The 27,776-nt window shown below is 38.1% G+C and overlaps 2 protein-coding genes and 1 long non-coding RNA gene across 3 annotated transcripts; all 3 read right to left on the bottom strand.

The window, feature by feature from the left end:
• Positions 1 to 10,839: 10,839 nt before the first annotated feature.
• On the bottom strand, positions 10,840 to 11,978 carry OR6B1 (olfactory receptor family 6 subfamily B member 1). Its single transcript, XM_004430653.3, has one exon. It carries the CDS (start codon positions 11,956 to 11,958, stop codon positions 11,023 to 11,025), a length of 936 nt encoding a protein of 311 aa, XP_004430710.1. The 5' UTR covers positions 11,959 to 11,978; the 3' UTR covers positions 10,840 to 11,022.
• Positions 11,979 to 15,419: 3,441 nt separating this feature from the next.
• Positions 15,420 to 27,286, bottom strand: LOC147918305 (uncharacterized). Its single transcript, XR_015553404.1, has 3 exons — positions 27,218 to 27,286; positions 26,507 to 26,686; positions 15,420 to 15,467 (listed from the first exon to the last, which is right to left on the bottom strand). It is a non-coding gene; the product is annotated as an uncharacterized LOC147918305 (long non-coding RNA).
• LOC101394828 (olfactory receptor-like protein OLF3) lies at positions 22,625 to 24,488 on the bottom strand. The gene has a single exon (XM_014787771.2). It carries the CDS (start codon positions 23,882 to 23,884, stop codon positions 22,943 to 22,945), a length of 942 nt encoding a protein of 313 aa, XP_014643257.1. The 5' UTR covers positions 23,885 to 24,488; the 3' UTR covers positions 22,625 to 22,942.
• Positions 27,287 to 27,776: the final 490 nt, after the last annotated feature.

Genomic DNA, 27,776 nt, shown 5'->3' with positions numbered 1-27,776 from the left:
AATACAGTAGATCCTATTAATATTTCACAGACTCTCAATTCTGAAAACAGACGATGAATGTTCTTTTCAAATGTCAATAGAACACTCAATGAAAAAAAGAAAAAAGAAGGGAAAAAAGACCATATATCAAGCCTCCAAAAAAAACTAATTCAAAAAGTAGAACTAGGGGCCAGCCCGGTGTTGGCCGGGTCGGATCCCAGGCGTGCACTGACGCACTGCTTGTTGAGCCATGCTGTGGCGGCGTCCCACACAAAGTAGAGGAAGATGGGCACGGATGTTAGCTCAGGGCCAGTCTTCCTCAGAAAAAAAAAAAAGAGGAGGACTGGCATCAGATGTTAGCTCAGGGGCTGATCTTACAAAACAAAACAAAAAAAGTAGAACTAATACAGGCATTATTTTCTAACAATTAAAAGAATAAAAAATACTAATAAAATAAGAAATTGAAATTCCACGGTATCTTAAAAATTTAACATGTATAAACACTGTGTGAAAGAAGCTTTAAAACTCTGCTTAGTGATGCAACAAACCTGATCAAATGGAAAAACTTATCATGTTCTTGAATAGGAACAGTGAACATTATAAATATGCCAGTTCCCCAAAGCAATTCAATAAATATAACACAATCCCAAAGTAGCAATGGATTTATTTTCTAATTAGATAGGATGATGCTAAAATCATATGAAAAAGTAAAAAGCATGAACAACCAGGAAAATTCTATAAAGGAAGAGTTATGAGAAAGACTAGCCTTTTTGAATATTCAAGATCCAAAAATTTTAGTAATTAAACAGTGTGTTATTGGTGCATGACTAGAGAGAGATGTCAATGGATCAGAATAAGAAGACTGTAAATAAACAAATACATATTGGAATTTTGTTTATGATGAAAATGCATCTCAACTCAGTGATGCAAAGATGGATTACACAGTAAATGTACTGAAACCACTAAATGTACTAGAAAAATAATAAAATTGGATTTATTTCTCTCACTTTTCAATGTTATGTATCCCAGAAATCCAAATCCATTCCCAAGACATGGGGAAGTAAGGGAAACTTCTTCACTAGATACTCAAATTTTAAACCATGTAAACGCATAAGCTTTTTTAAAAAAAAGAAATGAAAAGAGTCTGTTGCTATATTCAGTTTTGAAATAGCGTATTTTTCTGATTATAAAAAAATATGTTGTAGAAATGTGAGGGGTATAGAACATACTAGAAATGATCAAGACAGAATGAAAAAAACAATCCTGATAATACAAAAAGAAAGCAATGTAGTTATCGCCTCCTTACTTTTTATGCTTCTATTTAATTTAATTCATTTAATTACACTTACTTAAATCACATATAATATTCAACATAATTGAGTGACTTAGGCATAATACTTTTTAAGCTGAATTTCATGCCACAATTTTATTCTAACTCTTCACCTATGTCTTTGACATCAGTGTCTTTATCATCAGAGTTAATTTTTTAATCATCTAACAATTTTCTAAAGCACACTATTTTCATCTTCCTTTAAGTTATTTGAAATACAAAACCTTTTGTATCTTTTAGTGAATCTCATTCTAAGCTACAAGTGCTCTTTTACTTAACATTAGGATATTTGTCTTTTTTCTTCATATATATTTATAATTTTTGAATCTAACCACTGTTGTTTAAAAGAATTTAAAACACAAACTCCAAGATTTTGCCTTTGAGCACATTCACAACACTGACTCAATCTAGTGATTCAGGTTTATGGTTTATCATTTACCTTCTCACACAAAATTGATTTAAAGCACTCCTTTATATTTTATTTGTACCAGCCTCCATTTCACTTACAGTAGTCAATACACTCTTATTATCTCATCTTATTCTGACGCTCATTGTCACTAAAGACGTCTTTGTTCCATCCTTTCCATTGCACTCAATGTTCCTTCCCTGCCTCTCTAGCTCTCCAAATCCTACAGAGCTTTCAGGATTCAGCACGAATTCCATCGCTTCTAAAAACTTTATTTTTTTTATTCACTGAACTCTTCTCACATTTTTCTTATTCTTTCCTCTGAATTCATAGAGAAATTTTTGTCTGTATATTTTACCAAGCATTTTTTACTTATATTGACTAATTCAAATATTTTCTTGTCACCTTTTACATATCCATGTCTTATGTCCCCATGATGGTGGTAAATTATGTGAGGTTATGAACCCTGCTTTACAATTCTTAGTATCCCATCTAAAAGTTCACTTCACATAATAGGTGCTCAGTCATATGCAGACCTTGAGAAACTTCTTACATTTTCAAAATTTCAGTATATTAATTTGTATAAGGAAGAGTGTTAGACCCGATGATCTTCACGGCCTGTCTCGGTACTGACTCTCCAGTGCCAATTTAATTGTTGAGCATTACTCATATTTCCCACTAGATGGTACCAACACCAAATAAACACTGCTTGAGAAAATTGACTATTTTTTTTAAGTGAGTTGTAAAGATAAATAATCAGGACAGATAGCTTGTTATATACAACAGTAATAATTTGTGAAATAAAATATAGAGAATCATAGATTTTTATACTTTTTTAACTGGACAGATATTTTCTAATAAATAACTTAATGAGTATCCCCCAAAAAACATTATCTGAAGTAATGTTCATAAAATCAATCCAAAATACATTAACAAATATCTATTGAGTGCCTACTGCGTGCACAACAATATGATAGTTGTTTGAGCCTGAATAAAGACAAATCATACATGGATGCTCTTAAAAGGAAAATGAGACATATAAATTTCTAAAAGCCATAATACAGGTAAAAAATGGGAACATTCAGAGGGTGCAGGTTTTACTTTCAACTGCAGAAATCAATATTGGTCTTAATGGGAATTGGGGTATTTTAGATGAATTGTGGGTTATGGGTTCATTTTATTGTGTCACATAAAGAAGAAAAGCATGTTGAAACAGATAGTGGAGGACACTGAATGTCAAACTAAGGTCTTTGGACTTCACTCAGTAGATAATGGGACAAAACTGAAGACTTTTCCACAAGGAGTTTCAGAATCAGAGCTACGTTTTAAAAAGTTGTTTCTACTCACAGAAAGACTGTATGATCTCACTTATATATGGAATCTAAAATAATCAAATTCATAGAAGCAGAGAATAGAATGGTGGCTGACAGGAGCTGGGGGACAGGGAAATGGGGAAATGTTGATCAAAGGGTACAAAGTTTCAGTTATGTGAGAAAAATAAGTTCTGGAGATCTACTACACAGGATGGTACCTATAGCTAACAATGATGTATTGTATACTTGAAATTTTCTAAGAAGATATATCTTTTAAGTGCCCTTACTACAAAAATAACAATAATTAATAATAATAACAATAATAAAGGGAGTGAGAGGAAACTTTGGGAGGTGATGCATATGTCTATTGCCTCAATGGAGGTGACAGTTTCATGGGTGTATATTCAGTAAGTTATACAAGTTAAATATGTACAGCTTTTTACATGTCAATTATACCTCAATAAGGTGGTTTAAAAAAAGATATCTCTGCTGGTGGAGTGGCTATTTGATGAGAATGAAAGGAATTTTGAAATAGTGCTACTGGTTGAAGGGATATGGCAGTATATTCACGTGAGAGGTGATGATGGCTTGAAGATGAATGATGGCAACAGAGATGAAGGATATAAGGCATCCAAGAACATAGTGAAGCATGGATTGAAGTGGAGGGCAAGGCAAATGAGAACAAAGATAATAACTGGAGACAACTTTTGTGATTTGTGAGTTATGAAGGAATTAAAAATCACTAATTTTGAACACCTTGAGTTTTAGAAGTTGACACTACAGCTTCTCTCTCTTGATAAATCCAATTTTTTCTGCTCAGCAACAGCAGCAGCTCTCAATTTCTGTTTTTGTAGCAGCTACATGTTTGCTGACGATTTGGAAAGATACTAGATTTGTTGAGTAAGTGTTATGACTGCAGCACTATCTAAAGAAAATAAGTCATAGCTGGGTCCTTGTTGAGTCTCTTAGTAATAGCTACAGAATTGTGTAGATCTTTTGCGTTCTTCTCTTAACTAACCTTTTCAAGACATTTACAAGAGTATTGGAGAAATACCATGCATGGTCCTAGGAAACTTCTCTGTTCCTTTCCTGTTTTCTCAGAAGCACAAACTTATCTTAATTCAGCCCAGGTTAGATTAACAATGTTAACTGAGCATCAACTGTATGCCAGGTGCTGTGATAGACTCTAGGGACATCAAGATGAATAAAACAAGGTTCCTGCCCCTTTGAGCTCAGAGAATAGGATACAGGCCAGCTGATTGTGCCTAGACAGAAAGGGGAGGCACTAGTTGGTAAGGTTCCTGGAGGAGGCGATGCCTAAGTTGAATTAGAACAATGAACAGCAACAACAAAAAAAACCTGATCACATAACTGGAGATGGAAGGATGTTTTAAGCCCAGGAGTAGACTGAACAAGACAGAGATACCTGAAACAGCATGTTGTATTTTAGAAATGACAAGAAGTTTAAGATAAAGCACTGGTTGAGAATATCAGGCACCGATGCTGGAGAAGTAGGTGCTGAGGAGGGAAGCATAGGCAGGAATGCATCATAGAGAACCTTACGACCAAGCTAAGGGCCTCGTCCTTGCAGACGGTGGAGAGAAACACTGAAGTGTTTTCAAGATGAGTATGACAGGAGTGCATTAGCATTTTAATTCAGGGTGGAATTATTTTATCTTAGAAACAAGCACTATAGCATTTTTAAAGCAGAAAAAAAGGAGAAAATATGAAGTAAGTGAAAAAGAAGGAGGACCAGGAGGAAGAGGAAGAGACACAAAAAACTTGCAATCCATCCACTCCTAGACAAACACTTCTAAAATTTTGTATCTGTATCTCTTGATTTTGTTCTTATTACATCATTATTGACCACATGGTCTCAGCACATCATGCGAATATTTCAGTGGCTCAACCTAGATGTGAATCAAAAGGGAAATACTCCAAATATTAAATATGATTCATGCAGTTATAATAGCTGCTTTAGTCTGCTCTCAGTTCTGAGCCCTACTGTTACCATGACAACCTTCATAGCAAAAGGCAAAGTTGATGAAGTTGTGCAGATCCAGAAGCTTTGCTGTTTGATGCTTCATAATTTTTTAGTATCCAATAAACCACAGCCAGCCTTCGTGTACACTCTGTTATGAAATTTAAAATGACCTAAATTTCGTATTTCAATATAACATGTTTCCCTTATGTATACAGTTGTGGGGTCATAACTGGCCCAATCCATAGACACTTCTGGACCTCAGAAGAATCTAAGAGGGAACAAAAGGGAAAAAGGAAAATCATATTTTACCACTCAGTGTTATTATTCCTTGGTGCGAGATCCCTAGTGCCGATTGTGAGAGGATGCAGCTTCAAGAAATAGCTTCCTCAGTTCTCTCAAACTCTGTTGGACTATCAAACCTTCATTTGATTAATATTTAAGCTACCTACTCTCGCCTCTGCACCCCTAAACTTATTAATGGTTCCTCCTTTTCTCTCTTTTCATACAGGTACCCACATGCCATATATGCATGTATTTTTACAGGATTATACTGTACATCATTTTCGTCATTACTTATTTGTAAACTATTTTTTCACCCAATAATGTATTATGAGACACTTTTCATGTCTTTTTTTTTTTAACTACAACATTTTCCATCATAAGGACATGCCACATTTTACTTCATCCAACTCTATTTTTTAACATACTGGAGTTTTCTTTTTTCAATTTTTCTGTCATGAACAACATTGCAATGAGCATCACGTTAATTATTTCCACATATGTGCATTTCCCTAGTATAAGAGTCTAAATTATTATACTACAAGTTTTCCTTTACTCCCAGTATTATTAGCCTTCTTCTTGGAGCATGCTTCTCTAGTTCTCCCTTCAAGCTTCTACACCCAATATTTATTCTGCCTATAAAACTTTTGCTCAAGTAAAAATAAAATAATCCTTTATTGAACACTTAGTCTGTGCTGAGCACTAATCTAAGTACTTTACCTGTATTTACTTATTTAATCTTGAAAACAATGCAATGGGGTAGTGCAATTATTAGCCTCATTTTACATATAAGGAAACTGAGGCACAGAAGGGTTACGTTTGCCCAAGTTTACACAGTAGAAACTAGCTTCAGATGGGGTGTGTGGCCCCAGAGCCTGTGCCTTTCAGTCACTACACTATACTTGTCATGATTGGTTCTTTCTCACCCTTCAGGCTTTGTGTAAAACAGTGTCTCCTCCGAAGACTTCCCAGACCACTGTTTCTGAAGTATTCCCCAGTCACACGCCACCGCCATGCTGTTTATTCGCCACTTGCCCTGCCCCACACCACTGCCCCACATCTAGTCTCTGACAAATAACAAACGTGTACCGACATTCATTTAACCCGTTAGTGAGAGACATAGCAGAAAGACAAAAGAGATTGTTCCAACATCGCTGAGGAATAGAAATTTATAGTCAGCCAGGAAAGGAATACCAAAATGAGATCATTGAGTTAGACAAAAGCCTGGTGAACTTTTTACAGTCCAAAAAGCCAAATCAACTTTGGTTCAACTTTGCTAACTAGATTGCAAAATTACAACATCTTATCAATGCCTGCAGGTTGACCTCCAACTATATGGGGCTCTAAACTCTGCGCCTTTGTCTACTGTAAGTTGCTAGTCAAATATGCAGCAGTACTCCCCAAGAATGTCACATTAGGATCAGGCAGGCTTACGAGAAAAGGCTCTGGCATAACATCAAAAAATCAAGAAATTGTCCTTTTGCCTTTTTCCAAATCGGAGTTTTTTTTTTTTAAAAAAAAAATACGAGAGCTATATCTGCACTTATAGAGAGGATTGCTTATTACCTTGTCATCCCGAACCTGGAGCTTGCTGTGGTGTCCAGTGAGAATTGGGCTGTCTCCATTTAGTGTAGAGGGGGAGGATGGGGGAGGATTTTTTTGATAGGCATGAGCATTTTAGAAAGTTTATCTTGGGGAATAAGGTATATGGAGTTCTAGGCAATCTAAATGGACTAGTGTAGTGGGCACTTGTGGTTTTGAGCAACCAAGCTCAAATTGCTCCCTTCTCTTTGTGACAGAATCCCAGTTTCTTCTGTCTGGAATGTTCTTTGCCCAAGTAGTCACTTGTCTTGCTCTCTCAGCTTCTTTGCATATTTACGCTGTCACCTCCTCAGTGAGGGTTTCTGTAACTATTCTATTTAAAATGTCAAACCTCCACCAGCACTTCCCGTTACTCCTCCCTGCTTTTTCCCCATAGTGCTTATTGTCACCTGGATTGGTTTGAGTGTTGGTTTCCTAGGGCTGCTGTAACCGATTACAACAAACTTGATGGCTTAAAACCACAAATTTATGTATTTTCTTACAATTCTGGAGGTTAGAAGTCCAAAATCAAGGTGTCAGCAGGGCTGTACTTCCTTCGAAAGCTCTAGGGAAGAATCTTTCACTGCCTCTTCCAGTTTCTGGTGGCTCCAAGCATTCCTCAGCTTGTGGAAGCATAACTTCAATCTCTACCTTGATCTTCACACAGCCTTCTTCTCTGTCTTCTCCCCTTCTCTCTCTTGTAAGGAACTTGTCACTGGATTTAGGGCCCACCCAGGAAACCCAGGATGGTCTCATTTAGAGCTCCTTAGCTTAATTACATTTCAAAGACACTTTTTCCAAATAAGTTCACAATCACAAGTTCCAAGTTGAGTAGGCAGACACATCTTTTTGGGAGCCACCATTCAACCTGCCAAATTATGAATGTATATGTGTACAGATATATTGTCTGCTATCTTTTCCTATCTATGAGGGTGACAAGTTTTTGTGTTTTGTTTTATTGTATCCCTACTACTTAAAATAGTGCCTAATACATAGTAGGTACTCAATAAATATTAGTTGAATGATTTAATTAATATGGTCACTTAAAAATATACTGCATGTGGGCCAGCCTGGTGGCATAGTGGTTAAGTTCATTCACTCTGCTTCAGCGGCCCAGGGTTCACAGGTTGGGATCCTGGGTGTGGACCTACACACTGCTCATCAAGCCATGCTGTGGTGGCATCCCATATACAAAACAGAGGAAGGTAGGCACAGATGTTAGCTCAGGGCCAATCTTCCTCACCAAAAAAAATATATATATATATATATATATATATATATATATATATATATATATATATATACACATATATATATATACTGCATGTGTAATCAACATATTTTTATTTGCTTTCATGAACATTCTTACGGATTTAGTTGGTGATAACTAAATTGTGAGTGTCTATGGGTAAACTGCCAAAACTGACTCCTATAGTCTATATCCCGGTTACCTAACCCCAAGCACGCTGGCTTAAAACTTCCAATTTGTTTTCTGCGTCTCACCTTACAAATAGCTCTCTTCTATGTGCATTTATCCATCATACTGCTGTAAATCATCTTGTCTCCGTTGAGGTTGATTCCTACATTGGTCTGATCTGTACCCTCTGCTTTGCTTAGCCCATGCACTTAGATGTTCCTCTCACAAAGAGGTCAAGGCTACTTTATTGATTCCCACCTGCTCTCTGAAACACAATTTAATAGAATTTATGAAGAAATCCTACTTTCACACTCTCCCTCACCCAGACACTTATGAAAAATAATGGGAATTATTTTTCATGGGAAGGAATGGGAAGGAAACAGCCCATCTAGATGATGTAGAGCTCATTCAGGGTGGGATGATTTCAGACAAGTCTAGAGAGCACAGCCTTCCCAGCGAGTTTCTCCCCCCTTAAACCCTAACCAAGTTTCAGTTTGCTTGGATCTTACATGGGCCAGATCTTTAACAATCAAGAACTTTTGCATCATGTCAGTTGATCTTCATAACAATCGTGTAAGGGAAGCAGAACAAGCATTATCAGTCTTATTTTACATATGAAGAATTGGTGTTTCAGAGAGTTTATTTATTTATTTTTTTTTTTATTGCAGTAACATTGGTTTATAACATTGCAAAAATTTCAGGTGTACATCATTGTACTTCTATTTCTGCATGGACTACATCATGTTCACCACCAAAATACTAATTACAACCCATCACCACACACATGTACCGAATTATCCCTTTCACCCTCCCCCCTCCCCCCTTCCCCTCTGGTAACCACCAATCCAATCTCTGTTCAGAGAGTTTAGATGATTTGTCCCAGGTCACATGATAAAAATATATCTGAGGCTAAAACTCAGGTTGTCAGCAGCCAGTAGATTGTTTTTAGCTCTCATTTGCTAATTCTTGCTGAAGATGCCTTTGCCTGTTTTTCAATGCATATATTTCATAGCCCTGTATGACTGTGCCATTACATTTTGATTCATCTGAATGATCTCAGAAAATAATCATTTTTCCTTATATGTTTGGGTTTTAAATGGAAATATATTCATAACCACTTCTTTCTTGAATCAAGGGACCAAAATACATTTCAGGAGCAAACATTCGATCATTTCCATTATGAGAATCATTTCCTTTTGTATGTTTATGCTCTAAAGTGAGGTAAACTTGCATTTTATCTTTGTTTGTTTTCTTTCCTAAGGAATATACTTAACATTTGTCCATTTGTATTTTATTAACAGTTCTCCAGGTGCAGTAATTGATGATTCCAACCATATCCTTACACACTTAGTTTCCATACTTAGTTTGCTGAAGAATCGTGTTTTCTCTCTAGGGAGATCCCACGAGCTAAGAAAGAACCCAGGGCTCAGAGTCAGGAGACCTGGGCTTTTGACCCACGCTCTCCACTGTCTGTGATTGTACAGTATTTACTTTCTTAAGCTTCTGTTCTGGAAGTTTGTAAAATATAGCAAAGAATCCCATCTAATGCCTCAATCTTCAAAAGACAGACAAAACATTCTTGAAAGTGATATTTGTTCTAGGGTGAAAGATGTGGCAAATGCTAAAAGCCATCCTATTTTTAAACTGTTCTAATGGAAGATTTAAATTCCTGCTGACATTGGCATGTTATATTGAATACAGCTTAAAGTATAGTTCCCTTTGCCATTGGCAAAACTATGAAATGAGAGTGGGCATATCTATGTACCCTTCTTTGGGTGTGTGGGCGCATTTGATCAAAAAGAACTAGTGTACACAGGTAGAGTGTCAGTAAAGTAGGAGAGTTGAGAGTCACTGTGGCATAGAACGAAAATCTGTCAAATCCTAAAACTGAGCTAGTTACTCATATATGAGACACATGATGAAACAGCAAAGGCCAGGGGAAGTAAAAGAAAAATGATGAGGAATGAGACAGCATTGAGATCAGAAGAAAAGAAGACTGATGAGGGCAAATTACATTCAGCAATTGATATATTTGATGATATTTATTTATTAATCATGTATTATGTGCTCATCCACTAGAGGATACAAACATATTGTGATATCTAGAAGGGAAATATGAAATTCAGTACAAGGCAACTGTATAAATTATATCATAAGACAAAATATAATTATATAAGGTATGGTTCATGTACAGATAACAGAAAGTACTCTACCTATTTGAAGTAGAAATGTACTTAATACAGGGAACCGGGCGCTTACCAAAAGTGTTGGAAGGACTAGAGGAGCAGTCTCTAGTCTCTGCCATCCAGATTGACTCCCAATTCAACATCCAAATGGCAACCTCTGTCTCAGTGAGGAAGCTGGGAAGTCAGGAAGCCTTCACCAAATCTGTTGGCCCCAGAGCCCTTAATGTTTGCAGATCCCCACACAGCTAACTCATACGCTGTCATCTCTCTCCCCACTTAACTCAGTTAGGAATTTACTCACAGTCCTAGAAACCCCATTTGGGTCACAGCCAAAGAGAATTATCTATACAGGGAGTAAACCCTTAAAGCACAGACCACACACGCAGATGCAGACCTCACGACACAATCAAGAGCCTGTGGTTGATGTGGATGAGCTGATGTCATATTAACATGAGTAATATCCAGCTGAGGCATTAAAGGAGAAAGGACTGAGGATGGAAGGACAGGCATCAAATCAAATCGTTTCTTTCTAGTTATTTGCAATAGACTAGTCCGATCGGATGGCCTGGCAATAGGCCAGTTTTTTCAGAGCCTCTTTGACCTCTCGGTTCCTTAGGCAATAAATGAAAGGGTTGAGAGCAGGTGTGACAATGGCATAGAAGATGGAAATAACTTTGTTCATGTTGAAGGCATGGATAGCTCGGGGCCGGGCATACATGAAAATAGTGGCTGAATAGAAGATGGTGACCACTACGAGATGGGAAGCACAAGTAGAGAACGCTTTCTGCTTTCCTGTAGGCATGCGTAGAACAGTGGCCAGAATGCATCCATAGGACAGGACAGTGATAGAGAGCGGGAAGAGGAAGATGACCAGTGCCAGGACAAAGTCCGCCAACTCAGCTATGGACATGTCTGTGCAGGAGAGGTTAAGTACTGGAGAGATGTCACAGAAGAAGTGATTGATGATATTGGGGCCACAGAAACTGAGGCGGGAGATAAAACAGGTCTTAGCCAAGGAGATGCCAAAACCAATGGCCCAGGAACCAAGAGCCAGGCGGAAGCAGAGCCCATTGCTCATAATGGTGGGGTAGTGGAGTGGGCGGCAAATGGCAACATAACGGTCATAGGCCATAGCAGCCAGCAGCACACATTCTGTGCACATGAGTGCAATGAAGAAGTAAAGTTGTATCATACAGTGAATGAAGGAGATGCTGTTGCTCTCAGACCAAAAACTAAACAGCAATTTGGGTATAGTCACAGAGATATACCAGGTCTCCAAAAAGGACAGGTTGGCCAGGAAGAAGTACATAGGCTTATGCAGTGGCCGGTTCTGCTGCACCAACAGGATGATGATCACGTTCTCAGCCACTGTGAGAATATATACCACGAGGAACATCAGGTACATTGCTGCACGCATGCCCCAGTTCCCGGGGAATCCCACCAGAATGAACTTGGTGACCTGTGTCTGGTTCTCAACTTCCATATTGGAGACACAGGGCTTAGCTCTCCTGGGGGAAAAGAAATCACTGGTCAGACTCCATGGTCCAGTTAGAATCTTTGACCCTTTGCCTTCTCCGACTTGCAATAACAGTGACTGATATCATTTATTAATAATATATTATAGGCTAGACCGTACCCTAGGCACATAATATAATTTAATTCTCCTCTTTATATATGTTATATAACACATAGCCTCTTTATATATGTTATTATACTTATTTTAGTGATGAAGAAACTGAGTCTTGGAGAGGTATTAAGTAACTTACCAAGTTCCCACTGATAGCAGGACAGGAATCACATTCAAGTCTAAGTCTAAAGCCCATGTTCTATCTAATATCCTATGCTGCCTTCACAACCACCCCTGAATTAAACAGTATCAAATCTCCATGTTCTATGTGACCATTGCCAATTCTAAAGCGTATACTTGGCCCATCATCTACCCCGAGCTCTGGAAGTTCTTCCTTACAACTCATTTATCCTTCACATGCTATGTCTCTCTTTTCCTCTACCATCAGTGGAGATGGAGTGCAGCTGTCATGGTCTGTGAGGTACATGAGATGGTGAGATGGGGAGAGTTAGGCTTTTCAGTATTAAAGACCCGGACCTCCTGATTCAAGTACCGGGTCTGCCTCCAGTACACTATATGATCTTGAAACCTTATCGTCTCTGAAACCCAATCTTCTCTTCTGTAAATGTCAATATTAATATTTATTCAGCGTATGTCACTGTAGATCAAAACCCAAATGAAATAACGTAAGTGGAATTTTAATATGAACTGTAAATAACAATAAGTGTGAAAGAGGATCTTACGCCATAGTAGGGCATTGAGAAGGTAGATACGGGCTGATGGAAGGGAGGAGAGGAACTGCTATGGGCCAAGCAGAGCAGTGAGCAAAACAAACATGGGCTTCACTCTCAGGGAGTTTTATGTCCTTGGGGTTGGGGGTGAGAGTCTCTGGGAGGAGATTTTTTTTTTAAATAAGCAAGCAAAAATAGAAACACAATAAAATTTGAGACATTTTCTATGATGGTTAAAAAACAGAAAACGATACTAGTTTGATCAGGGACGGTCCCTTTGACCTCTAAGGAGGTGACATTTAGGCAGAGAAGGATTCCAGGACCCCAGCCCTTTGAAGAGCTGGGGAGGGAGAGAGCTGCACTGAGATGAGGCTACCCTTGCTATGCTAGGATGGATGGGGAAGGGGGCAGAGCGATAGCTGGGAAAGGTAGGCAATAGTAGGGGATCTGAACAGTGGTCTACATAGAATGAGAAGCAAGTGAAGGGTGAAAGCTGAGAAGGGCACACATGATTTATGTCTGGAAAGATAACTCTGTCATTGCAGAGACTCTATGGAAGGAAGAGTGGGATCTAAAGGATTGGTTGGAGGTTATTCAGAGAAGGTCGCAGTAACCTTGAAGAGAAGTGGGTGGATTTAAGATACGCTTCAGAAGAACCTTTAACAGTAATGGATTGATTACTTATGACAGGTAAGGGAGGGAGAAAGCAAGGAGGATCTCAGATATATGGCTTATTACACAGAAGTGATGCCATTTACGAAGATGGGGAAAACTTGAGATGTTTACAGGCATTTTCCTCATAGTTGAGGAGATGAAATGGCAAGAATTTGGTGAGGTTATGTTTTGATTAGTTTTAACATGAAGCCTAAGCAATCAGTCCAGAATATTCTGTAATTATAATTTACAGAGCACTTACTAGATGCCAAGAAGTTTGCTAAGTACTTTTAACACAATATCCCACTGGAGCCACAGAACAATACAAATGAGATATTGTTATTCTAATTTCACAGAAGGCACTGTGGCTTAGGCAGATTAAGTAACATTACCAAGTTAGAGGGTGAGGAATCAGAATGACAGGGAAACCAGGTCTGTCTGACTGTGAAGGCATGCACTTCACCACGAGGCTGACTCACACGCAGAGGAGGAATACTAGATTGTGGACTCACCACCACATTTTTACATTTAAAATGTCTGACTGTGTTAGGAAATGTTCTCTACGGAATTCCACTGAAATTTCATTATATGCAAGGCAATTAGAGATGAGCCCAAAGTTAAAAACAAACAAAACAAACAAACATGACACAGATACATATTCAATCAAACACACAAAACAGAAATGAACATATAGAAATGCTTGGTAAATGTATCAGAGAAGAGATAATTATTGGACTGAGTCTTGGAATATAAAGAAGTGAGAGGACGAGGCATTTTAGGCAGATGAATCAGAGTGAGCAAAGGTGTAGAGATACGAAACAGCCTGGCACTTTCAGAGAAGCGACTCATGATGGCCTGATTGCTGTGTGAGTGGGCAAATTACAAGTGAATGATGAGCAGAAAACAGATGGAGAGAGTGCGCTAAAAAAATACCATCAAGGGCCCAATCATGGAGACCTTCATATGAAATATTAAGGTGTTTAATAATTAGCCTGTAGTATAGACAATAAGTAATAACTGAATGTATTTCGGTGGGTGATAACATCCTCATATTTAACCCTGGCTTTGATGCGGGGGGTTGAATTTGGATGGGTCAAGGTTACCAAACCAGAGACTGAGAGACTAGTTGGAAGACACCCTCATAGTAGACACTTAAAGACACACACGAAGAAGAGAAAAATCACCCCAGTTACACTGTTAAAGAAGCAAAGACAAACATATTTAGACTGTTCACAAGTTGCAGAAGTAACTTTGCACTCCTAGAGGAAGCTTGACAAAAAAAAAAGATTTCCCTATTCCTCATAACTAAATGAAGAGTGTATAGGCACTAATTACTGTATACAGACAGGAGGATTGTCAAAGTATTATTTTACCATAAAATTTGTAGACCTTTTCACTTGTAGTACTTTCTACTCCATTACAGCATACTCAAACTTATTACCCCTCATAGCAGATTTTTAACATTGATCAAGAATCAAACATCCTAGGTTCGCCTCTCAATTTTTATGCCTGCTGTGTATACACTTTCTCTTATTTTTGTCTGGATTCTGCACAAGCGTAGGTTCCAAGTAATTCAAATTTGATGAAAACATAACCTCCTTCCCTGCCAAGACAACAGCAGTTGTTGTAACCACCATCACAAGTCCATTGCTGGGAAGAAGCAGCAACCTGCAGCAGAAGGCATAGTGGGGATCTGCAGGTTGGCACCAGAATCTGGACACTTATTTCTGATCCAACACCAACAGATGCCCCTCAAAAGTAATAGGGGGAGTGTGTTCCCTCAGCTCACTGCACACCTGGCTGCACAGCCTTCAAAAGATGAGAATACTAACCTGACTGATTGCTGGGGATGGAGGGTGGGTACAAGGGAAAAGCATGACAATAGAATTAAATATTTAGGAGTTAAGCATTGCCGTGCCATAAGAGCCTGAAACACAGCTGCCTACATAGTTATAGTGATGGATGCTCTGAGAGGGGACACTTACCGTGGCTGAGCAGCCTCTGACGGGGTGAAATGAGAAAAGAAATTCTCCACTGATTCTAAAACAGGAAGAAGTAGAAAAGAAAGATTCAGGTATTGAATAGATGTAAGGAACCCACTCTCTAAACCTGGAAGGGGTGAATGGGCACAGATTACCCAACTGCTTCCAAACTGACAGCCAGGACTAGGGGAGAGGTGAGCCCTCGGCACTAGGACCACATTTGTGCCTGATGTGGCACCAGGCTGGTTCTCCAGAGCACCCATCGCCTTCCTGGTGGAAGCTACAGTGGTCTTAGTCACACCAAGCTGTGAAGATCTCTGGCTTCTGAGGGCTTTATATAGTATCAAGACTCCCTACATCTTTGCCGTGACCCGAGAGAAAAGAACCTTGATGATGGCAGTTTAGGTCTCTTGTGAGATCCATGAGAAATTTGTTTGCCTTGTGGTAATCTTATTTGTTTTATATAATATTAGTTCCACAGGGGGAAAAATCCACTTATGGCCACATGCTTTGAAAAGAACCACATTTGAATTTATTCCTTGTTGAGACGTGAAGAGAAATAAAATACGACTTTTAAATCTATTTACAGATTTGAATTATTATTCAATCTTCAGCTTACTTGAAACAGGACAATCACTTCAGTGCTCCAAGGAAGATACTAATACACAAAGTAGACTTTTATCGCTACACTTCAGTAAAATTTTAAATAAAAGTTTTTTTTTTTAAATGCTTATGCCATAATGGTGTGCTAAATAAATTTATCATGATGGGATTATCATTACTTTGGCTCCTGCTTTTGGGAACCATTTGACCAATATTTCACATTCTGGGACAAAACTCTAGTTTACTGTAAACATCACTTCTCTGTAACCTGCTGAATTCTTAAGCAGCCCTCACAGAAAGAAAAGCTGTCAAATTCACTGTGGTTTCATGAAATGGCAAATGGAGATATTGACGGTTACAAACAATTCAGTCTGCCATACGTGTTTAATTAAGCCTTTAATATAGTTTCTCTTATAAGACTGGGGTATGAAAAGCAAATTGCAGCAATTAAAAATAAGGCACTTCTTTTCAAATATCTGGCCTCCATTTAGCTCAAAATCCTGGAAAAACTCTGACTTCTAAAATGTATCATTTGATATCATCCATCATTTTCCAACATGAATTTTAAGTCTATCATGACGTGGTGGTCACTAATAGAAACAGTAATGACAGACATTCCATCAAACAATAGTTGTGCTAACCATGTTCCGGTCACCTGTTGTGGTGAGATGGGAATGCCCATCTATTGTGAGAGGGTTCCAGGAATTACTGTGACTGTGATCCTTCATACAAGACGTTTGGTGTCCAAATTTCATACAAATAATCCCAGATAAGTTGGAGATGTTCAGCAGATACAAACTGGCTATATTCTATGACATACTGACAAAATCTTATCCTAGAATTCAGCTATACAGGCTTTTCTTGGAGCTTTTTTTGTCCATACTTTCTGGCAATTTCAGGTTGCAGAATTCTGCAGATCCCTGTCCAGGATATATGGGAAGCAATAAGGAGACCCAGAGAACTCATTGTCTTGTTGTTTTTTAAAGTTGTTTTTCATTTTATTTTCTTTATTCTCCATCCTATGTGCTTAATTTGATCTTCTCTGTCTAGTTTCTTAAAGTGATAGCTTGAACCATTGATTTAATACATTTCTAACATAAGCATGTAATACTTTAAATTTTCCTCTAAGCTCTGCTTCAGTTGTCAGGTACAAATTTTATATATTGTATTTTCTTGTTATTGAATTCCAAATATATTTCTAATCTCCTCTGTGATTTCTTTGATTTATAGGTTATTTAGAAGAATGGGGTTTAATTTCCACATATTTGGGTATTTTCCAAAGGTCTTTGCCTACTTGTTTCTAATTTAATTCCATTATGTTTAAAGAAAATGCTCTGTATGATTTTAATTATTTTAATGTGTTGACATTTGTATTCTTCTGTTGCTGGATGGAGTGTTGTAAAAACGTCAATTAGGTCATATTAGTTCAAGTCTGCTATGTCTTTAATGGTTTTTGTCTACTTGATATATCAAATACTGGGAGAAGGATGTTAACATCTCCAATAATAGTGGTGCATTTTTCCATTTATTTTTTATGTATTTGTAGTTCTGTTATTATATTAAAATAGTTATGTGCTCTTGATTAATCAATGCCTTTATCATTATATAATGTCCACTTTTGCCCTGGTAATATCCTTTATTCTGTTGATTACTTCATTTGACGTTAATACAGTCACTCTAGCTTTCTGATTCTAGTATTGCATGGTATATCTTTTTCATCTGTTTAGCTTTAATCTATCTATGTGTTTATATTAAAAATGGATTAATTGTAGAGAGTATGTAGTTGGTGCTTTCTGTTTTATCCTGCATGATGTCCTCGGTCTTTTAATTATCATGTTTAGGCCATTTTCATTTAATGTTATTATGGGTAAACTTGCATTTAAATCTATCATCTTGACATTTGCCTTCATTTTTGTCTCCTTTGTTGTTTTCCTTTTCTGCCTTTCTGCCTTTTTATCTAAATTATTTTAATTATCTTATTTTACACCTATTGGCTTTAGTTAAACCTCTTTCAAGTGAGCAATAAGATTTGGAAGAATTTTCCATAGACTAACTCTGTCTCTATAAATGACACTAGGTGAGTCAGCACAGTGGATAGCAGGAGTGTTCCTGAAAGCCAACCTGTGTGACTAGCAATAACTTAACTATAAATTGGAGTGACTGTGAATCACAGTACAATGTGTCCCACTGAATTCAAACTAGATATACCTCTACTGGTTTGATTAGTATCCCTCCAAAACACATGTCCACTCAGAACCTCAGAATGTGACCTTATCTGAAGATAGGATCTTGCAGAAGTAATTAGCTAAGGATCTTGAAATGAAACCATCTTGGATTTAGAGTAGGCCCTAAATTCAATGACTGGTATCTTTATAAGATGAGGAAAAGACAAAAAGAACCACATGGAGAAGAAAGCCATGTAAAAACAGAAGTAAGCAGAGATTAGAGGTATGCTGACACAAGCCAAGGAATGCCTGGGGCCACCAGAACCTGGAAGAGGTAAGAAAGAATTCTTTCCTAGAGTCTGCAGAGGAAGCAGGACCCTACTGACTTCTTGGTTTTGAACTTCTAACCTCCAGAACCATGAGAGAATAAATTGCTGTGGTTTTAAGCCACTCAATCGTGGTAAGTCATTATGGCAGCCCTAAGAAATGAATACAGTACCCCAATGACAGTACCCTAACCCAATTTTTCCTTAGCTAGGTCCCCAAAATGCTTGCAGCCACTCCAGTACTACCTGAAACTAGGGTAAGTATGAAAGATGGAAAATAAGAATGGAAAGTGACATCAGTTCAACCAATTTCAGTTAAAATTCTTAATTTTGAAAAAAATCATAAAGCATATTTTACAAAAAGACACAACTATGAACCTTGGAGGACCCTGTGCAGGTAAGGAGACTTGAAGCTTAAGCTTAATTAGCTTCATGGTAAACCCACTTCTGGATTTAGGAGAGGAGAGTTGACTACAAATGCAATGTCCTGATATGACCACAGAGTATCTGTAAGGAATGATCATACAAGTAGGCACGGATACTATGCTGGGAAAGAGGGGCAACGAGACAAATTGTGAGGGAGTTGGTAATGGCTGAAAAAACGTGTTAGAGTTAATGTAACAGGGGTCATGATGGGGTCAAAATTTATGGGAGTTATGCTCTATGGTATGAGCTAGAAAAATAGAAATAGTATTCAGAGAATGGGGTACTTGATACGGAGATGTTAGAGGTAGTGCAGTTATTGGCAATGAAAAGGTCTAGGGTACGATCACAGAAGTGGGTGACTGAGAGTGGGTCAGAGGACAAAAGCGTTGGAAGGAGATAAGAAGTCAAGTAACTAAGAAGCCAGGATGCTAAATGGATCTTCTGCATAGACGTAGAAATTTCCACGTGATGACAGAATTAGTGGTAAACTAGTGTAAAATGAGGAGGATGGATGGTAAACGAGGAAAAAAAGAGGGGATTATGGTGCTATAGTCTGATAGCATATGCTCAAAGGAGCTGGAGTTATTTCAGGAAAAGTAAAGAGCAATGGTCTGGAAGTGGCAGAGGCTCAAGAAAGATACCCTCTTCACCTTCTTACCCAGTACTAGAGGCAATACGAGAGGCAAAGGGTCTGTATTTGAGAGTGCTGAGGGGAATCAGAGTTCTCAGTAAATAATCAGGTTGAAGTTAGAGCAAGAAAGAGAAGAATTCATTCAAGGAAGACACTTAGAATACAGAGCATTTTGCTGATAATGAAGCATGAGTTTCCGGAGAAATTGGAAATGATTGCGGTATCAGACGAGGTTGGTGTTTTGGTCAGATGTGTAGGCCAAATTGTGATAAAAGCCCAGATGATGAAGGACAATGTGTAAAGTGTGGACTTCCTGCCTAGGCTCAGATAAACAGCGTTGTGAGGCATGAAAGAAGTGCTTGGCGTCGTCTCTTGAGGGAAAGTGGTGAATCAGATTTAATTAAAACATTTTTCTAGACACTGGGCTCTATTCAAATCCTCCTTCCCCGTGCGAGCAGCAGTTTCATTTTGTACTTACCACTCTAGCTTTTATTTCTTCACTTTCAACACATAGAAATTTACAGCTTTTAAAACTTAATTTTACACGTAGAAGGTTGTAGCTTGTGGCCTGTCCTATCACAACTTAACTTTCATGTCCCTTTGTTTTAAGCCATCTTTTGTTCCTGAAGTTGTTTTCACATTTTTTGTTGTAACTGTTATAGTCTTAATGAAGGATGAATGGGTAATAATTTTATTGAGCTCTTGCATATGCAAATATGTATTTCTGTCACCACTTGAAAGTGAATGATGTCAAGAGAATAAAAAGACAAGCCACAGACTAGGAGAAAATTTCTGCAAAAGACATATCTGATAAAGAACTATTATCCAAAATATACAAAGAACTCTTAAAACTCAACAAGAAAACAAAAAACCTGATTGAAAAATGGCCCAAATACCTTGACAGATATCTCCCCAAGAAGATATGCAGATGAAAAATAAACATATGAAAAGATGCTCCACATCATATGTCATAAAGGAAATGCAAATTAAAACAACAATGAAATACCACTACACATGTGTTTGAGTTAGTGCTGTCAAGTGGATTCCAACTCTTAGTGAGTATAGCAGAGCAGAACCCTGCTGGGTCTTTTATTTATTTATTTATTTATTTATTTATTTATTTATTTATTTGCTGAGGAAGACTCACCCTGTGCTCACATCTGTTGCCAATCTTCCTCGTTTTTTTTTTTGCTTGAGGAAGATCAGCCCTGAGCTAACATCGGTGCCAATCTTCCTCTGTTTTTTTGTATATGGGATGCCGCCACAGCATGACTGGAGTGATGTAGGTCCATGCCCGGGATCCAAACCAGTGAACCCCGGCCGCCAAAGCCGAGTGCATGGAATGTTAACCACTCAGCCATGGGGCTGGCCCTTTGCTGGAAACCTACCTCTTTGTCTTTTTGCACCATCCTCTCACCTTCCAGTGCTACATCAGACAATGCTCTGCCACTATTCGTGGGGTTTTCATGGCCAATTCTTTCAGAAATAGGTCGCCAGGTCCTTCTTCCTAGTCTGTCTTAATCTGGAAGCTCCGCTGAACCCTGTCCACCATGGGTGACCCTGCTGGTATTTGAAATACCTGTGGCATAGCTTTCAGCATCACAGCAATACACAACTGCTACAGTATGACAACTAACAAGACAGTGGTGTGGTTCCCTGACTGGGACATGAACCCGGGCTGCTGTGGTGAGAGCACCAAATCTTAACCACAAGACCACCAGGGCTGGCCACATACCTGTTAAAATGGCAAAAATACAGAACATTGAAAACACCAAATGCTGGTGAAAATATGGAGCAACAAAAACTCTCATTCATTGCTGCTGGGAATGCAAAATGCTACAGCCACTTTAGAAGATAATTTGGCAGTTTCTTACAAAACTAAACATACTTTTACCTTATGATCCAGCAATAATGCCTCTTGGTATTTACCCAAAGGAGTCAAAAATATGTCCACACAGAACCCGCACACAAATGTGTATAGTAGCTTTATTCATAATTACCAAAACTTGGAAGCAAACGAGATGTCCTTCAGTAGGTGAATGGATAAACTTTGGTACATACAGACAATGGAATATTATTCAATTTCAAAAAGAAATGAACACTAAGCCATGAAAAGACATAGAGGAAACTTAAATGCATATTACTAAGTGAAAGAAGCCAATCTGAAAAGGCTACATACTATATGGTTCCAATCGCATTTTGGACCCATTTTTACTACATGGAGGTAGGTTTGCAGTGATATATAATTAACCCATTTTTACTACATGGAGGTAGGTTTGCAGTGATATATAATTAATATGTACTATTTGGTATTTCTTTTTATAGCTTTTTCTGCTTATTATATCTATGAAATAGAAAGAGAAAGTAAACTAATGGAATAAATTGGAGGATCAAAATTCAAAATAATCTTGGAAGGTTGGTGTGATGTAAGAAAATCAATAATAACAATTAGCGGAGCTAAATATATACACCTTCATTTAAGTTATAAAAAAAGAACAGTGGGTGTGGAGATTTTGTAACCAGTTTATAGGAAACATGTCTTGGGAAATTAGTCAAATAAAAGACTATGGTGTTAGACAATTTTGGAAATAGTGGTGATGTTTGCACAACACTGCAAACGTAATTAATGCCACTGAACCTGTACTTAAAAATGGCTCAAATGGCAGATTTTGTGTTTTATATATATTTCACCACAATAAAAAAAGACTATAGTGAAGCTACAGATATTTTGTATCTTAAAAGCAAATTTGATTCTTGAAAAGCAAATGAGATCCAATATACTGGTCTGAACAAATATTGTGTCATATATTATTTATTTCGGGATATTATATCACACTGTAGATTAAAGCACAAATGGTGTTGAAAGATCTAAAATTGCTGTTATTTAAGAAAGAGTTGAAGAAACCATTTGTGATTATCCTGGAGGAAATGAGGTTGTTTTACAAATAACTGGAGTATTGTCGTGTAGAAAGATGAACAGACATTCTCCATTCTGTTCCACAAGGTAAAAGTAGACCTAATCAGTGGAATTCATCTATCTATTGATTCCATAAACCAGGTCAGCTTAATGAAGCCGTGGATCATTCCTTTATACATTGACATGCTAATAAAATAAAAAAATGGGCAGATGAAGTCTAAATACGACTGGATACCTGAGAGACGATGATCTAAGAAGAGGCCCTCTCATGGATAACTGACACATAAATTATCAAGTATTGGCCTACATAAGGAAACTCATTAATCACATGAAGGAATACTTTATTTGAACACAAGGGTCTGACCATAATAGTCTTCTTTAGTGTAAGTGTAGGAATCTCATCTACAATATATATGATCTCCTTTTTCAGTTTTGATCATAGATAACACGAAGTTGTTACAGTCTTTATCCTTTATCTCTGAATTTGTCTAAAACTTTCTGGAGAGCAGTCATAACTTCCTTATTCCTCAAGCTGTAGATCAAAGGGTTCAACATAGGTGCCACAACAGCATAGAATAGAGCAACCATCTTCTCCTCTTCCACTGAGGAGGCTGACTGTGGCCACAGGTAGGTGAAGATGGAAGCCCCAAAGCACATGCAAACCACAGTGAGATGGGAGGCACAAGTCCCAAAGGCTTTGCTACATCCCTGAGTAGAGCGAATGCGCAGAATGGCAGCAACTATATGACCATAGGAGAACAGGACCAGAGAACAGGGAAGTATGATCACCAGAAATCCGGAGATGGCCACCATGACCTTGTTGAAGGAGATGTCCAGACAGGCTAGCCGTAGTATTGCTAGGGTCTCACAGGCAAAGTGATTGATAACATTGTGACACAGGGGAAGACGGAAAGTGATGATTGTTTCCATCAGTGAATTCGTGAAGCCAGCAACCAAGCATCCAGCAGCCAGCCCCAGGCACAGCCCTCCATGCATGATGACTTTGTAGTGAAGCGGGTGGCACACTGCCACATAGCGGTCATAGGCCATGGCTCCCAGCAGGAAGAACTCAGACCCACCCAACGCCAGGGACACATAGAGCTGGAGCACACAACTGTGGAATGGGATGGACTTGTGGGTTGAGAGCAAGTGAGCCAGCATTTGCGGGGCAAAACTGTTTGAATAGCCAAGGTCCACAAAGGATAAAACACTAAGGAAGAAGTACATGGGGCTATGAAGCCTGCTGTCCAGTCTGATCAGGAGAAGAATGAAGAAATTTCCCACAAAAGTCACCAAGTACATGGCCAGAATTAGGACAAAGAGGGAAACCTGAGTCCTCCACTCACTGGACAGCCCCAGTAGAATGAACTCACTCACCCACATCTGGGTTTTATTTTCTCGTCCCATGAGTTTCTGAGGAGAAAACTAAAGATGTCAAAATAACAGATTATGTAGACTCAGGATTGGAAGGGTGGCTTTTAGACCATATTGAGAACCCACCCATCTGAACTTAAAGTTCTCCTAGAACATCTCAGCCAAATCATCACCCAAACTCTGTCTGAACATATCTATAGATGAAGAACACAATGGGACCTGAATGTGCAGCTAGAAATCAAGGAGAAAAGAAGTTACATTCTTGGAATTCAATTTATTGGAACATAGTTTCTTCTCCCAAACATCTGCTCTTAAATGAGAGAAGGAAATTAATGAAGTATGTAGACTTAACTTCCTACTCAATTTAGTAGTTATTAGAGGGGATAATTCCTGTCTTTCTGGTGAGAAAGTTTTTGGTCCACATGAAAGATACTTGTCGGAATTCTGAATGATGTTCAGTACCATTTAACCTCTTTTTGTTTACTAGATCTCCTCCCTAGATAACTCAGACACAATTGTACTCACTCCTCATCAGTGGAATGTATCCACGAAACTCTGAATGTTATAAATAATATTCATATACTTTTTATTACTAAGTGATTTTGAATTTATTTTCTCCAACTTGCCCTTTCACTTTCAGAGTGTCGATTGGGAGGCTTCCTTTCCACCTACCTCACATCAGTGGCCCCGCTAGGTGAGATCAACCCAGAATGGCCAGCTTCAAGAATCAGATGTTGCATGAAGAGAGGGTATACAGAGCTGCTAAAATTCATCTCTTATGTCCCCCAAGGGAAATTTAGTGAAGTGTTTAATCATGTCAGGTTATTACTTAATAATGATGTTTTCTCAAGGAATGGACAGCTCATTCATTTCCCAATATAACATTGGTCAGTCCTCACCAGTAAAGACAGAAGGATAGAAGATCAAGTCTTAGTTATAGAATACGATGACATAGGCAGTGGTAGCTTTTTAACCCCAAAACAAAATTTCTTTTATGTTTGCTCACTTACAGAAGGAAAGAAGTGCTCCATGACTAAAGTATACAGATGGGACTCTGAGGTCTTAGAGACAATCCTGTGACAGTACATGAAAGATCATTATTCTAGTGGCTTCTATACTATTCATGCTATAACTATAGATGGACGACAGACTACAATTGCATTTATCGAAAGCTTCTAGTGTCAGCCTAAAAACTTTTAGAATGACCGTTAGAGATCACAGGTGGTTGGGGGACTTAAGACTATAATTCATTACCATAAAGATAACAATATTCAGATGGTTAGTCATAAAATATTCAGGATTTAGTATTGCTTTGAATAAGGTCCAAAATTCTGAGGAATTTGTTAAAAACAGAGCTTTCAGAAATCGAGTGTTACACAGAAATTAGTGGAAATGATCAAACAATGTCAGATACCCACTTCAAGGCCTTGCACTGGAAGCTTTTCAGTCACCCACACCACAACTGGAACAAGATACTCAGCTATAAGATTGGCAAAAAAGTGCACAATGCTTAAAGATGTAAGATTCTTCACTGTGAGAAAAGATAAACAATTCAAAATCTTCATGACAAACAAGTAGTTTATAATCAAGAATGATATTTTTCCAGAATGTTCAAAATTAGCAGATTGTTTAGCCTCATGACTAAAAACCAATAGCATAGTCTTAATTCTTTTGCATTCCCTTCCTTGATATTTTCTTTTGCACTATACCTATTTGTACATTAGTTTCATTTTGTTCTGCCACATTTTACACTGGAATAAAAAATATTGTCATTATACTGGTTGGAAAACTTCCTAGTCATGAAAGCCCTGATAAAAATATGGACTGGTCACGTTTACAGTGTGTTCCTGTCCCTGTGTAAATGTACTTCTGGCACTCCAACATTTTTAGATTCACCAATAGCTAGAGACCACACTACAAAACACTGCTAAATGCAAGATCTCTCCATCCTTCCCCATCCAACTGCTTTGTTCCCAACATATGGCTTTTACACTTGTAGTTTTCATTTTTTTTGTTGTTTTTGAGAGGAAGATCAGCCCTGAGCTTAACGTCCACGCCAATCCTCCTCTTTTTGCTGAGGAAGACCGGCCCTGAGCTAACATCTATTGCCAATCCTCCTCCCTTTTTTCTCTTTTCCTCCCCAAAGCCCCAGCAGATAGCTGTATGTCATCGTTTCACATCCTGCTAGTTGCTGCATGTGGGACGCCGCCCCAGCATGGCTGGAAAAGCAGTGCGTCGGTGCGCACCCTGGGTTGAACCCGGGCCGCCAGTAGCGGAGCGCACACACTTAACCGCTAAGCCACGGGGCTGGCCCTGTAGTTTTCTTCATATTTGTATTGAGGGGGTCATCAAGTTCATTTTTATAGACAAGAGAGTTTTCTGGAAAATTCATTATAACTACTTTCTCTAGGGATGTTGTTTTAAAACTACATATTTGAACTATGTTTCCTCCCCATGGAAGTGTTTGCTTTTCCCCATCTTTTATTTTCTCCTTCCCACATAATATCACATACATACGTATATATATATTCCAAGAATTGCTAAAAATGTAAATGATGAAGAAATAGTTATTTCATGCTTATTGCTTTGTGTTAAGGTTTAATCAAATAAACTAAACCACTATGTAAACCACATTTAATAAGACCTAAAACTTACCCAAGTAGGATGAATTGTTTCCAAGCAGTATTTCTATTGTGATCTGTTCTTTAAAGGAATACCAGTCAGGTTCAGTTTTAGAAAATCTCCTCAGTCTTGTCAATTATTCTGGTGGCAGATGGTGGGAAGAAAACAAGCAAGCTCCTGAAACACTCTTTCTAGCCAGAATGCGAAAATTCCCTGGGGTGGGAAGAATGTGAAGAGAAGAATTAAAAACCAGAACTGCATTTATGTCTATATCAAATTAATATAAACTAACACTTTATTTGCTGAACACTTACTCTGTACCAGGCATTATACTAAATACTTTATATATCTATTACTATAATATAATATAACATAATGTAACAACATAATGTAACATAATATAATATAATATAATATAATATAATATAATATTAGTATATCTTCACAATAACACTTTGAACTTTGGCTATTTCTGTTTTGCAGATGGAAAAAAGAGGTGAAGTGACCAGACAGTGGAGGAGTCAGCCCGTAAACAGGATTATCTGATGACCTTAGGCACATCCCTTACTCTACTCCTACACACAGCATGACCCTGTGTACAGCACAGTGATATCATTGTTTAAAGGCTATGGATTCACCTAACATAAAAATCAGGAGACCTATCAAGAGGACTAATTGATTCCTACTTTGGATCTCATTCATTCACTTCAGAGTGGTGGTGGACCAGAGGTCCCTCCCACTCACCTATGAAGTTGAAATCTGGCCTTCAAGCCAGATCAGCAACATGACAAGAAGAAACAGCATATCTCCTCCATTTGGAGACTCTCTTCTTGCAGTACATAATTGACTGGCCTCTCTTGTAAACTGGAAAAGGTGATCATGCTTCTACTTTGTGTCTGATATGATGATGAGTACAACAGCCTATAGTGGATCTTTGGCAAGAAGTTCTTTCTTCCTCCTCTAAGAAAAAACACAGGGCTCAGTTATGGACAATAAGGAAACAAAAATGAGCTCATATCAGAAACAGAATAATCGAGTCCTTATTTTTAAAAATCAGCTTTCAAAAGATTTGAACCTGGGGATAGTTTTGCCTAGCCAAAAGAATATCCCTAACAAGTAAAATGTGAGGGATGATGAAAGATCCTGAATTGAGAAGTCTTACCTGGTTGGGAAGATTTGTCCCTTCTGAGCTGTCTCCAGTGGGGAACTTGGAATCTATTCTCTGTAGTGGTGAGTGCTTATAAATAGTGTCAACACATCCCCCATTGTTTGTGTAAATAGTTACTGTCACACTAACATAAAA

The sequence above is a fragment of the Ceratotherium simum genome, chromosome 1 (assembly GCF_057802395.1).
Source record: "Ceratotherium simum simum isolate JZ-2026a chromosome 1, ASM5780239v1, whole genome shotgun sequence".
NCBI classification, from domain to species: Eukaryota; Metazoa; Chordata; class Mammalia; order Perissodactyla; family Rhinocerotidae; genus Ceratotherium; species Ceratotherium simum.
This window is presented reverse-complemented; position numbering and strand designations above follow the sequence as displayed.

Coding starts and splice junctions, on each gene's coding strand:
- OR6B1 (XM_004430653.3), bottom strand. CDS start 11,958: ATGGAAGTTGAGAACCAGACACAGGTCACCAAGTTCATTCTGGTGGGA.
- LOC101394828 (XM_014787771.2), bottom strand. CDS start 23,884: ATGGGACGAGAAAATAAAACCCAGATGTGGGTGAGTGAGTTCATTCTA.